This window comes from Lissotriton vulgaris, chromosome 7 (assembly GCF_964263255.1).
Source record: "Lissotriton vulgaris chromosome 7, aLisVul1.2, whole genome shotgun sequence".
Classification (NCBI taxonomy): domain Eukaryota; kingdom Metazoa; phylum Chordata; class Amphibia; order Caudata; family Salamandridae; genus Lissotriton; species Lissotriton vulgaris.
Genome location: NC_141695.1, coordinates 757,739,513 through 757,752,323, shown reverse-complemented (window position 1 = coordinate 757,752,323; position 12,811 = coordinate 757,739,513). Strand labels below are relative to the sequence as shown.

The following is a 12,811-nucleotide window of genomic DNA, read 5'->3' as shown; positions in this document are numbered from 1 at the left end:
GTTTGATGGCCTAAAATCAGTACGCGTGTGCGTATATGTTAGTGTATTTTAGTGTGCTAGAGTTATTTAGTTGAAAATATTATTCAAAATTGTTCCTATTTACAGAGATATGTGGTGCATTTCACTTGATGTTTTGATTTAAATTTTAACAATCGAACATCTGTGATTTATGATATGTTTTAGTATTTCTCTGGAACGAGCTTTTTTAAAAAGGGTAACAAATTGCCAAACTCTTCTTGCAACACCCATCCATGTCTAACTCTTCTTGTCGTCCCCCTCTCTTCTTAGCTGATCGCCTGGGAGCCTGACCAGGATGAGGAAGTGACGATAGTGACAGTGCGACCCAACTTCCAGGATAGCATCCACGTGGGCTTCATCCCAGGCCTGAAGAAGTTTACAGATTACATGACCTCTGTGCGTTGCTTCACCACGCCAGGGGATGGTCCACGCAGCCCTGCGCAGCACGTGCGCACACACGAGGATGGTACGTGGGCAATACTGATGAACGGGGCAGGGTCTGGAACACAAACGTGTGCGGTTGATACAGATACTACAATTGGTTCGGGTTATTTCTTTTCTATGTTGTTCTGCTTTTCCAATGAGTTCTGGCAGACCTAGAGAAATTTGGTAAAATATTAGATAGTTTAATTAAACGACTGAAATGTTTTAGCAGAATCAGTAAGCTGATGAAGACATGCATATGTGCATATTTCCAATACTTAACAGGAGGTACCATCAATTTCAGAAGCGGCTGGCAGGGGACAGGGCTGGAGGGGGGCTAAAATACAAAAAAGAAACCACTTACCTCCTCACAGCCACTGTGACAGTCTCTCCACCACTGTGTCCCTTTTTCTGGTGCGTCTCAGAAGCAGGAAGCACCCAGGGTCTCCTAAGCCAATCACAATGCTGCAATGCAGGCTTGTGATTGGTCTGAGTGCCTTGGTTCAGCACTCAGATGGGGAATGGGAGCTTATGCATGTTCCTCACCAGGCTGTGTATTACAGCCTTTTGTGGAACATGCAAAGTCCATATAACTGTTTGGCCTGCCAAACCATCATGCGTACTTGGAGTGTGCAAACCACTGCTCCCCTTGTGCCACCAGCCCCGCCCTGCCCTAAGGCAGTCCTGAACCTGCGAAAAATAAAATTATGATAACATTATTTTCATTTTATTTTGCATGCTCCGAGAGCAGTGGGGCGACACTCCTCCACCTTAGCGGAGGAGTCACTCCTGTTTTCTTTCAAACATTTTTTTAACAAAATCCACACATTTGGCTGCACACAGGACTTACGTTTACGTGTCATTGGCTGAAACTGACTTTGTGGCTTTCCTATTCTCATAAAGGGCTTGCCAGGTAAGTTAAAGCAGCAGTTATAATCGTCGGCCAGCTTCTACTGTTACTAGTGCAAATGGCTCGTGGCTGATTGGACATGAAATAAGGCTCTTGCGATGTTCAACAGTGGTAAATGGTGGTTTGAAATCCCATGAACCCACTTACAAAGCATTCTAACACATCTCACTAATTCTCTGCATACATAGCTGCTGATGTACACAGAGCTAGATAAATGGAACATGAAAAAGAGACCAGCAGAACAGTCCTCAGACTACCCAAAAGAGCTGCCTCAAAGCCCACCTTGGCTGCCCTTCACTGGCTCCCTATAAAAAAGAGGATCCTGTTCAAAGCGCTCCTCATATGTCACAGGATAACCTCTCAGAAAGCCCCTGAATACCTAAAGGATCTTGCTATCCCTTATATGCCCAACAGAGCACTACGCTCCGAAGGAACTGGACTTCTGAAAGCCCCCCGGATAAACAAGGCCAGAATGGGAGGGCGCTCCTTTCGTGCGCTGGCGGCCAAAAATTGGAATTCTCTCCCTCTGAACATTAGACTTGCAGAGACAGAGACAATATTTAGGAAACTTTTAAAAACCCACCTTTTTACCCTATAGGTCTCTCACTTTTTCCTGCTGCTCACTCCACAGCGCGGGGACACGCCGGGATGGCGTCACCAGGCGCTTTATAAATTCCTTTATTATTATTATTATTATTATTATAAACGATATTCTTTGACTGGATACACAGAAGCTGAAGAAAGTACATCTTATAGTGATTTTTGTCGAAATAATCAAATGTGTTTCTGTGTTTGTCAGGATAGTGCTTGCTCTGAACTTCTGGATACAATCATAGCATTCCCGCCTTGTGTCCATTGATTCCCATTGCTTGTTTTGTTTCCTGTGACAGCCCCTGGTCCAGTTGGTCACCTCAGCTTCATTGACATCCTGGACACATCTCTGAAGGTCAGCTGGAAGGACCCTTTGGAGAAGAATGGGATCCTGACAGGTAGGAGTTACCACAGGCTTTGGGGTGTTACAGAAATAATGTTTTAAGGATCACCTAGCATGTTATTTTTAGCACATGTGTTACCTCCCAAGAGGTGGTAACTGTGGCATGTGCTCTTCCTATGTATTTAAAAGGACTGGTTTTATAAGATCCCACTATATATCTGACTTCCAGCCTTAGAAATAGGGTGAAAGCAGTGTGTCCTCAGCGGTGGGATGTGCTCCTAATGCTTTCTTAAGGATGAGGATTTTTGTCGGTACCCCCGCAGATCTCACACCCAACATTGGAGGCGGGATAAGAAAGAAGTACCGGCACATGTGGAGGTAGTGGTGGGTGTCATCAAATAGTAGTAAATTAAAGAGATTGGTTTCAAAAGATATGACTACAAATCGCACTAGCGCAGTACACAAGGTGAGAGGGTTACACACAGATTTGTGAGCATCAGTAGTTACGCTTATTGTGCCCGATTATTTGTAGTGTGTTCTCGGTGGACATCTCTAGAAAGTTGCACTACGCCGATTTCTCTGATACCTCTTAAGAGTTCAACGCAGTCTAGCTGTACGTATAGTGTCAATGTGAAGATGAAGGCTTTCATAGAAGCCTTTGATTACTTGTAACCTTCTTATTGGCAATTACAATCGTGCTCACACCAGAAGTGCTAAAAGCACACCCATTGACTGTACTCTTAGGCCAGCTAACAATGACTAGGTGGAAATGTTCTATAATGTATACCATCCGGGGGGGGGGGGTGCTATGGGCTCTTGGGCTATGAGATGGTCTACGTTGGATTTTGATTATGTTTATATGTTTGATTTTGGATGGACTGCAAACTATAATGTATGCAGATATTATCAATATAAACATTGTTTATTGAGATCAGCTACTTGGTTTAATTTGTTCGACACCAATATTATTTCATATTGAACCATGTACTCCTGCCACAGTTTTATATCTAATGCACTGAGTGTCTTGTACAAACGTCCTTACTCGATTATATTGCATAAGGTGCTTATTATGACCTAAAGATCAATACAAATTGGATAAAAAAAGTATATCATCCATAATATTGGTATGAATGACCATTCTGATGTACAAAAGGCATACTGTGAATGAGTGAGGTTTGCTCTGCGGCTGCTACTGTACGTATTGTACCTCTTTAGTGTGAGTCTGTAATGAAGATGACACCATCCATGCAAGTTTCATACATGTTCTAAGAGAGAAATGCTTGCATTATTACTCTGCAGCTCAACTTACCTTATGTGTCTGAGGGAAGCTTTAAAGAAGTCTGCGCCTCCTTTTGATGATGATGCTCAGCTGCTGAAGTCAGAGCCTAATGATTATTAGAAGGGTTAGAAAAATCCAGTTACTGTTATGTGGACTTGTTAGCATGAACTTTCCCTTTTCTTGTTTTTTAGGGTACCGGATTTCCTGGGAGGAGTTCAACCGCACAAACACGCGTGTGACGCACTATTTGCCGAATGTCACCTTAGAGTATAGAGTCACTGGCCTGACGGCGCTCACCACATACACTATTGAGGTGGCAGCCATGACCGCCAAAGGGCAGGGTCTTGTTTCCTCATCCACCATTTCATCTGGAGTCCCACCAGGTATGTACTTCAAAGGCAGTCTTCATCATTGAGGCGCGGCCATGGGAGATGGGTTGGTAACAAGAAAGAGGAACACACCTTATCAGTAATGCTGAAGGTGTCATATAATCTCAAAGTGATTGACGAGCAAATTCTGTTGAGCTGGGCTCTCCTTTATTGTACAGATGGATGGGGGTGTAAACCCTTTCCTACTCATGAAGATGTTGTTAAAACTTTGCCAACTTCATGATGTTGATGTAGTTGCCAAAGTTAATAAATGATCAAAACAATCAAGGAAAAGTATGTTCTCTGGAGAGAAAAGCCCAACAGACCGTAGTTTTAATGGGATAATTTCCCCACGGTTGTTTTTTTGTAGTAAAGTGTTGACATCAAAGCAAATTAGGTGAAATATACAAACTGTGACAATTTTCACAATTCAAAAGTTTCGGACAAAAACGTTTTAAATCCTCTGAAAAAACATCGATCATTTAAAAAAGTGCACCCATCTAAGGTTTTTAGTGTTGGGGAACGTGCCAATGTCTGTTAAGAAGTTAACAATGATGTTACAAACTTTTGAAAAAAGTCTGACTTGTTTATTGAAAAGTTGTATTTAACTTCTATCACTTTCAAATAACGTTGGCCAAATTGGTAAAAAGTTATAAAAGTTTTTTTCCTAACTGTACCACATAAAGAACCCTATTAAACAGCAATAAAACTTATAGAGTAAGCGAATTTCCCTCTGTGGTTGAATTTCCCTCTGCTTTTCTTTTTTCTGGATCCCACTGCAGTGGCATGATTTTATTTTCAACAATATCCATGGTAAACGTTTTCAGTTTTGCCTTCTCTACTTGAACATTCTTACCAAGAGAGATAAACTAACAAAGACCATTTGTCACCTCCTGAGAGAAAGGAGAGCCACCTCTCTTCTGTGAGGCTCACCGCCTAATCTGTGGTATGGCATGCCCTCCTGCGCCATTTACAAAATATGTCTCCGTACTTTCACCCTGCATGCTCGCACTAATATTTATGCTAATTTAAGGAGTATTCTATTCATTTTACATAGTCCAGTCCACTGACCCAAGCATCCACCAGGCAAGCACGCTTACCATCTGAGCGGGCCCCGGGTGCCCTTTCTTCCTTCCATGGATATTGAATACTAAAAGGAAGCTGTGCAGATACATTACAGTGCTGTTGGCAGGGCACTATCCTAGTAATGCCATTCTTCGATACCATACATGCACCAGTGACTACATAGTGCCAATTTCAATATATTGCAGTACAGCTACTACCTGTCTAGTCAGGACCACAGGCCTCCCAGCCACTGGCTTTCTCAGATCACAGGATCAGGTGAGTTTAAATGCAAACACTACAGCAGATCTGAAACTGGAAGTAAAATTCGTTCTACTTCCTTCATCCAAAAATGGTTAATCTGTAATGTGTTTGTGTTTTCCCAGTTTAGCGTCTAGTATTCTGCGTGAGCCTATGGAGCCAGCGTGTTTTTTTCTCCTTTGGAGTCATTGCTTTTCTAAGAGCCAGCCTTCAGGTGGTTTCCCTGATATCTGCATTATGTGGAGCATATGGGTTGGTTGGATAATCCTGTTTTCCATTGATCCAGGGCTTGTGGGGCTCATATCAATCTCCAGGAATGCTCTGCTTCTTAACATAAGTTTTACTACTCTCATGGGCAAGGATCACAACCTTTAATTTCATAGCTGAGCCAGTGACACTCAGCTAGTCATACTTATTGGAACACCGGGATAGGCTCAGCTACCACACCAGAGGCCCTGGGAGGTGTGGAATCATGGATATGTAGGAATAGCGTGAAACAAAATCAATATTTTCACATCCGCTTTCAAAACAATGCGCTATAGTCCACTTTTTTTTAGTACCACTGTTCACCCATAAAAGGTTTGAGGTTTTTTGAAGTCCAAATCTTATTATGAATTCTCAGATGGAAGCAGAAATAAGATGTGTATTTGTAAAGCGCATATTCACCCTGAAGGGTATTGCGGGGAATGAGATTTTGATATCAATTTATGATCAATTTAATAACTTATCTCATTCATCTAATTTGGACCGCTAGTATCTGTCATTGAGTAAAAGACAACCCCTGCATAGGTTAGACAAACCCCATTAACTGATGCCACTCGGAAGAACCACTTACAACTGATAAAGTTTGAAAGTTTTATATAAAAATCAAAGTTGGATGCAATTACAATCCTCTCGGGATCAAAGTATACAAAAGAATACAAAATCAGTTCCAATATCAGCAATCTAAAGCTTCGATGTGAAGTGGTTCCTTGGCGTCATCTACAGAAAGAGAAAAGTATCAAGTTAAATCTGTCCCTACTCTATGCTAAGTGACATCCCTACTTCGCAAGTTCCTAACCTAAAAAGGTGTCAGCAGTTTGACTTCCAAAGAAGTTCAAACTCTCTTAGCCTCTAAAGGTAACTTAAGTTTAAGAAGCAGTACCCTCTCTGCCTACCCATCCGCTCTTCTAAGGGTCCTCGGCCTACTGCTCTCTTGCGCTCTGATCTCTCTCAGCGCATCTGCTCAAGTCATCTATGCTTCGCCCTTCTCTCCCTTGAGCAATTCCCTTGCTGTTCCTAATCTCCAATTGCCAATTGCTACCTCCTCCCCGGGGTGCTGTCCCTAAAATACACGATCTCAGTGTAGGTGGAACGCCCCTTGACGCCCACCACGGACTTTCCCCGATGATGTCAGCTTCTGGCTTCTTCCATTGCTTCATCTCTTTCGTCGTCCGTTAAGTTGACCTTTCTTCTTTAGATGTCATCTTCATCTTCTTATTGGTGACTTCAACTGACACTTTCAGATCACAAGTCATATGAACTTAAACAAGACTTTAACTTACAACTGCTATTCTTTGACCTTCTAGGTCCTGTGAATGGTCATTCAAAAACAAGTCTCAAATTCTAAGCGCTTCTCATCACGTTCAGGCCATAAACCTTGTCCAGCGTTGTCACCTTAAATCTAACAAGTGCTAGACTTCTTGGCTCTCACGTCCACATCAAGCTATTTACGACTCCTGTAAGTCCGCTAAATTATATACATTGGACTGTGCTCCTGCTAACCCTTAGTCAGCCAGGTTAGAATCACAAATGACCTAAACCCTTCTAACATTTCTACAAAAAGCCTTCTACACAGTATAACCTTTAACACACATTTATATATTCGTATTTAGCGAAAGTCTTGATTATACTTGAATACATCTTACATAGAATATAACTACGTAGAGTATAACTTTATATTCTCATTCGCTATATTGTGTTATACATTCTACGCATTTCTTCATGTTACATTTCTCCGTTTCTCCATTTAACGTTTCACACGTACATGAATTCTACTTTGCACGTTCTACATTTCGTAAGCATTTCTACACCATCTATACATCAGCCCACTACGTATACGGGCCTTCTAAATCTAATACATGTTCTAAAGTGAATATAGTTACATTTCCTATATTTACGTTGATTACATCGGTTATCTATATGCTATAAGTGTCACTTCACATTACGATACACATTTCATTCCTATATTATACGATGTGCTTGTAAATACGGCCTATACATAATTTCTATTCAAATTTGCGCTCTCTCAGTCCCCCCTTTGATGACTTCTAGGAGTCATCACTAAATGCAATTTGAATAACATCTCTAAACAGAACTAGTTACAACATTCCCTCTTTTCCTCGTTTCGAGAGCTCTTAAACTTTTATACTGTTGATCTTGTAAAGCAGCTAATTTCCTTTCTTGCTCTCTCATTGTTCGTTGTAACCGGTTTGACCTATACCATTTATACAATTTCACAAACCCTAATAAGGTGATTATACAAATTAATACTATCAATAAAGGCTTTATTATATACCATACTATGCTTTTACCAAGGTTGGCAAACCAACTCCCAACCTTTCCCACTCCATGACCAACTTTTTCCCATACATTTATTTTCGATAAATCTTCGATCTCTTGATGAATCTGTGTAATGTTCCGTATGACTTTCTCAAGTGGTTTTGAATTATCAGGAATATAAGTACAACATTCCTGAACCTTCAAAGCCTTACAAACTCCGCCTTCTTTTGCTAGCAGTACATCTAAAGCAAGTCGATTCTGAAGAACCATTGCTCTAATCGACTGCATCTCGCCTTCTACCAACATTAATGACCTTGCAGTACTTGCAGATAATCTATCCACAACTGTAGCCAGTCTCCTGATTTTAACGTCGTTAAGTATTAAACCTAACATAGGAAACATCGCTCCAAATACATCTCCTACTACTTCTGCATCTCCTACTTCCCTTTTCGCTCTCCTCGAAGCCTTTCCTTCTATTATCGCTACATCCTTTGCATGATATATTTTGGGGAAGACAATTGCCAAGTAACACGAACCATACCAATTGTCAGGTAGTTTTACATAGGCACTTCTTCCACATACAAAATACACATTCGGAATAACCTGCATCCCTTTCATGAAATCTTTCGTATAGTACTCTAAACGAAAAGCATGTTCACAATTCACTTCACCTACAAATACACTCTCATAATATGTCTTGCTTCGAGTTAAACATAACTTCCCTTTCTGCGTTCTATCCAACGCTATTGGACCATTGCTACCTTTCTTTTTATGTGCCTTCTCTTCTTCGGTCCAATCCGTTTTCCATTGTCCTGACATTTTTAGAATCTTCTGTCTTCTGTATCTATCATCTACTTGTCCTATGAACTTTTTCTCAACCTCTGACACTTTGCAAGTCAGATTATTTCTGCGTGCATATGATGTATCTAGTGTATCCCATGGAAGAAAGAATTTGGCTAATCTATCCTCCTTTTTGTAATAATCCCACTTATTCATTTGCTTATAATTCGGAACTTCAGGCAGTACCGAATCATAATTTGAAAAGTAGTACTCAAATCCTTCCCTACCATAAAATATACTAAGCAGTAAACTACATGTTATCCCATAAGTCAATGGGAGATGATGATATCTAATGCCTTCGTCTACCGAAGCCGGCAATTGCATACAAACGTAGCAATCTTTGGCCTCCATGGCATCGATATACTCGTACAATAGTTTAGCATATGCATTTGACCTAAAGTTTCCCTGTGACTCGTCTACGTGTAACCTACGAGCTTCATCTACCAGTAACGTCTTTTCACGTATAACATTGCTCTCTTCCTTCTTCCCCACAAGAGCAGGTCTCAAAGTCGTTACAGGCTTTACATCTGCTATTTCTTTATCGGTTTCATGTCCTGTTATGTATGATATTGTCACTACTGTAATTATAAGAAAAATTACTATTGCTATCAGTGTACCTATTATACATCTAGCTTTTCGGTTTGGGTTGCCGTTCTCCATGTTATCAAAACAGCGTAGCTCTTTCTTTTGCGAAAAGTTTTTCTTCAGCAGTCTCTGTTTGCTTTGTTTGCTTTCTCAGTCTGTAAAGTGCTTTTTATCAACAAAGTCTCTTTTTCGCAACAATGTCTTTTCTCTTTTAGCGACAGACAACCCTAACCCTTCTCCGTCCTCTAAATGTAATCCCTAATTTTATTCTTCTTTCCACTCGGCGCTAGGTTATCTTCTTCTTTATAGCTTATATACAAAAGTCTTTATGCATCAACAATTATTCTCGCACCTGCAGCTTTCACAACAATTTCTAATAATTCAAAACGAATGACTTTCTCTTCTTCTTCCGGAATTTGATGACCAAATGTTGGAAATTGTAATCTATTTAGCACTAGATCTTGAATTTGACTCAAATATGGGGGTATGGGAAGTGTGAAAGTCAATAATCCCTCAGTTTCGAGTCCAGGCGTCAACATCCATATCTCCACTGCCACAAATGGATCGTGATCGATTACTTTCACTTTCTTCACTCTCCCAGATTTCTGTCCCCAAGACATCTGCTAGATAAGTCCACTCTGGGGTGGCGTACCTTCTGCAGGGCACACGTACCCTTCTCGATCTCCTTGGACTTTCAGTTCCTGAATCTGTAGTTTCCTCCTCCTGATCCGATTCTTCAGCGATCGGGACAAGAGTTCTTTCTTGCTTTTCTTCTGAGCTTGGCCTTTTCTTTCTCTCCGGCCAACTGGCTTTGTCACTCCTTGTCCTTCTGCTCCTTGTTCTTGGACCAGTCTCTTGGTCACTCTCAGTTTGCTCAGTGTCTGATTCAGTCTCCCAATTATTCTCTTCTCCTGAGGCGACTTCGGTCTCACTGATGTCCTGACCTTCGTCGACCTGTTCCGTCTCAGTCTCAGCCTCTTCAATCACCTCCACAGCTTGGCTTTCTCCCTCTATGGCTTCTCCGCTTTCCGCTGGATTCTCATCCGAGAGAGGAGCTGTTTCTTCTAGAGGTGTTGGCACTCTTCGGGTGTGTGAGGCATGTATCCAGTTTGGCAGACCTCCACACTTTACTGCAGTATTCGTCACAAGTATGACTTGAAACGGTCCTCTCCAGCGCACGTCTAAGCAGTTCTTTCTGACATGCTTCTTCACCAGGACCCAGTCTCCCGGACTCAGGTCATGGCACAAATCTTGTGCTGATGGAACCTCTGCAGCCTGGACCTGGAGGGACACAGAATTAACGGCATCAGATAGTCCCTTACAGTAGTCCAAGATCAAATCGTCTGTGATGTTCACTAGAGCTGCAGTCGGAACCGATGGCAATCTCATAGCTCTCCCCATTAGCACTTCATGTGGAGAGAGACCTGTTTTTCTGTCTGGTGTACTACGTATGCTCATAAGAACCACTGGAAGTGCGTCTGGCCAACTCAGGGATGTTGCTGAACAAACTTTGGCAAGTCTGGACTTTATCGTGCTGTTGATTTGCTCTACGATCCCTGAAGCTTCTGGTCGATAGCTGCAGTGTAACTTCTGATCGATATTCAAAGCTGAACATAGCATCTTCACTATTTCGCTGTTGAAATGAGTTCCTCTGTCCGATTCCAAAGAGGATGGCACCCCAAACCTCGGTATCAACTCTCTAAGTAACAATTTTGCTACTGTAAGTGTATCGCACCTACGTGTAGGGTAAGCCTCAACCCATCTAGAAAATATGCAAACAATCACTAAAACGTATCTGAGTCTGTTACATTTGGGCATTTCTATAAAATCAAGCTGCATCCTATTGAAAGGCCCCCCAGACCTCCCAATGTGACTCAATGTAACTGGTGTTCTCTTACCCACATTTAGTTGCTGACAGATCGTACATCGCTGACACACAGCTTCTGCCGCTACTCTAAATTTGGGATTAAACCACGTTTGTCTAAATACTCTCACCATAGCGTCTCTTCCTATGTGTGCTGATCCATGCAATTTCCTTGCCATTGGACTAACAAGTTCATTTGGTAAAACTGCTCTCCCATCGGCTGATATCCAGAAATTCATCTCACTTCTAGAACAACCAGCTGTTTCCCAACTCTTTTTCTCATCTTCTGGTGCATTTTCCTGTACACTTCTTAATTCATCCCACGTATCTACAGTATCTAGCAACATTGTCAATTCAGTTCTTTCCTGGATTCCCCCCACTTTAACATCAGTGTGAGAATATCCCTGTTCTGCGCAGTAACGCGCTACTTCATCCGCATAGCGGTTTCCTAGTGAAACAAAATCAATATTTTTCGTATGCGCTGCACATTTGACCACTGCTATAGCTGTTGGACCTTGCAATGCTTCTAACAAAAGTCTCACGAATTCTCCATTCCTAATGGGAGAACCCGAGGAGGTCATGTAACCTCTTTGAGACCATAGCTGCCCGTAATCGTGAACTACCCCGAAACCATACTGGCTATCGGTGTATATGGTGACTCGAAGTTTGTCGCCCGCTAAGCAAGCACGAGTCAAAGCAACAATTTCAGCTACCTGAGCGGAGTGTACTCCTTCCAGGCAAGCGGCTTCTATTACTCTCGTAATTGTGCAAACTGCATAAGCTGCTCTCAGCTGACCGACATTGCCTCTTACACATGAACCATCAACGAAGAAAATTTCGTCTGGGTCAGTCAATGGCTCATCTACAATATCGGGTCTCGGTTTGGTGCATAGTTCAGTCACATCAAGGCAGTCATGATCTGTACAATTTTCATCATCCACCTCATTCGGAAGTGGCATCAAAGTTGCAGGATTCAAGACGGAGCATCTTTTTAGGGTCACATTCTCGGCAGCCAGTATGACTTGCTCGTAGCGTGTGAGCCTGCTATTTGTCAGATGCTGAGTCTTAGTCCTGGTCATTAACAGTTCTACAGAATGTGGTACATATACCTCTAACTGGTGACCCATGACTACGCTTTCAGATCGTTCAATGCTGACACCCGTTGCAGCTACGGATTTTAGACATCCGGGCAACGCTGCGGCTACTGGATCTAATGTAGCCGAGAGATACGCCACTGGTCTACGCGCATCTCCGTGGATCTGAGCTAAAACTGCTAAAGCGCATCCCTCTCTTTCGCAGCAGTAAAGCAAAAACGGTTTTGTATAATCAGGCATTCCTAAAGCCGGGGCACGACATAAGTCCTCCCTCAGCTGCAAAAACGCCATCAAACAATCCTTGTCCCATGGTACCGGATCACTTACTCCTTTATGCGTCAGTTGCAACAAAGGTTTTGCCTTCAGTGAGAAGTTGGCTATCCACTGCCGACAATAACCGACCATGCCTAGAAACATCCTGACTTCTCTTTGTGTTGTAGGCGCATTCATTTTCATGATCGCCTCTATTCTGTCTGGAGACACCTTCCGCTTTCCCTTTTCAATCCTATGGCCCAAGTATTGCACTTCAGTCTTACAATATTGCAATTTACTTGGAGACACCTTGTGTCCATTCTCGGCCAAGTGATTTAACAAGGTTATGGTGTCTTCTCTGCAAGCTTCCTCAGTTTCTG

The 12,811-nt window shown here is 42.1% G+C and overlaps 1 protein-coding gene across 1 annotated transcript in view; it reads left to right on the top strand.

Annotated features, from left to right (window-relative positions):
* SDK2 (sidekick cell adhesion molecule 2) overlaps nucleotides 1–12,811 on the top strand; it is a 590,299-nt gene that overhangs the window by 416,840 nt on the left and 160,648 nt on the right. The window contains exons 19-21 of the mRNA XM_086929413.1: nucleotides 289–484; nucleotides 2,242–2,340; nucleotides 3,756–3,947. Coding sequence (XP_086785539.1) covers nucleotides 289–484; nucleotides 2,242–2,340; nucleotides 3,756–3,947 — 487 coding nt within the window. The remainder of the gene's footprint in view (nucleotides 1–288; nucleotides 485–2,241; nucleotides 2,341–3,755; nucleotides 3,948–12,811) is intronic.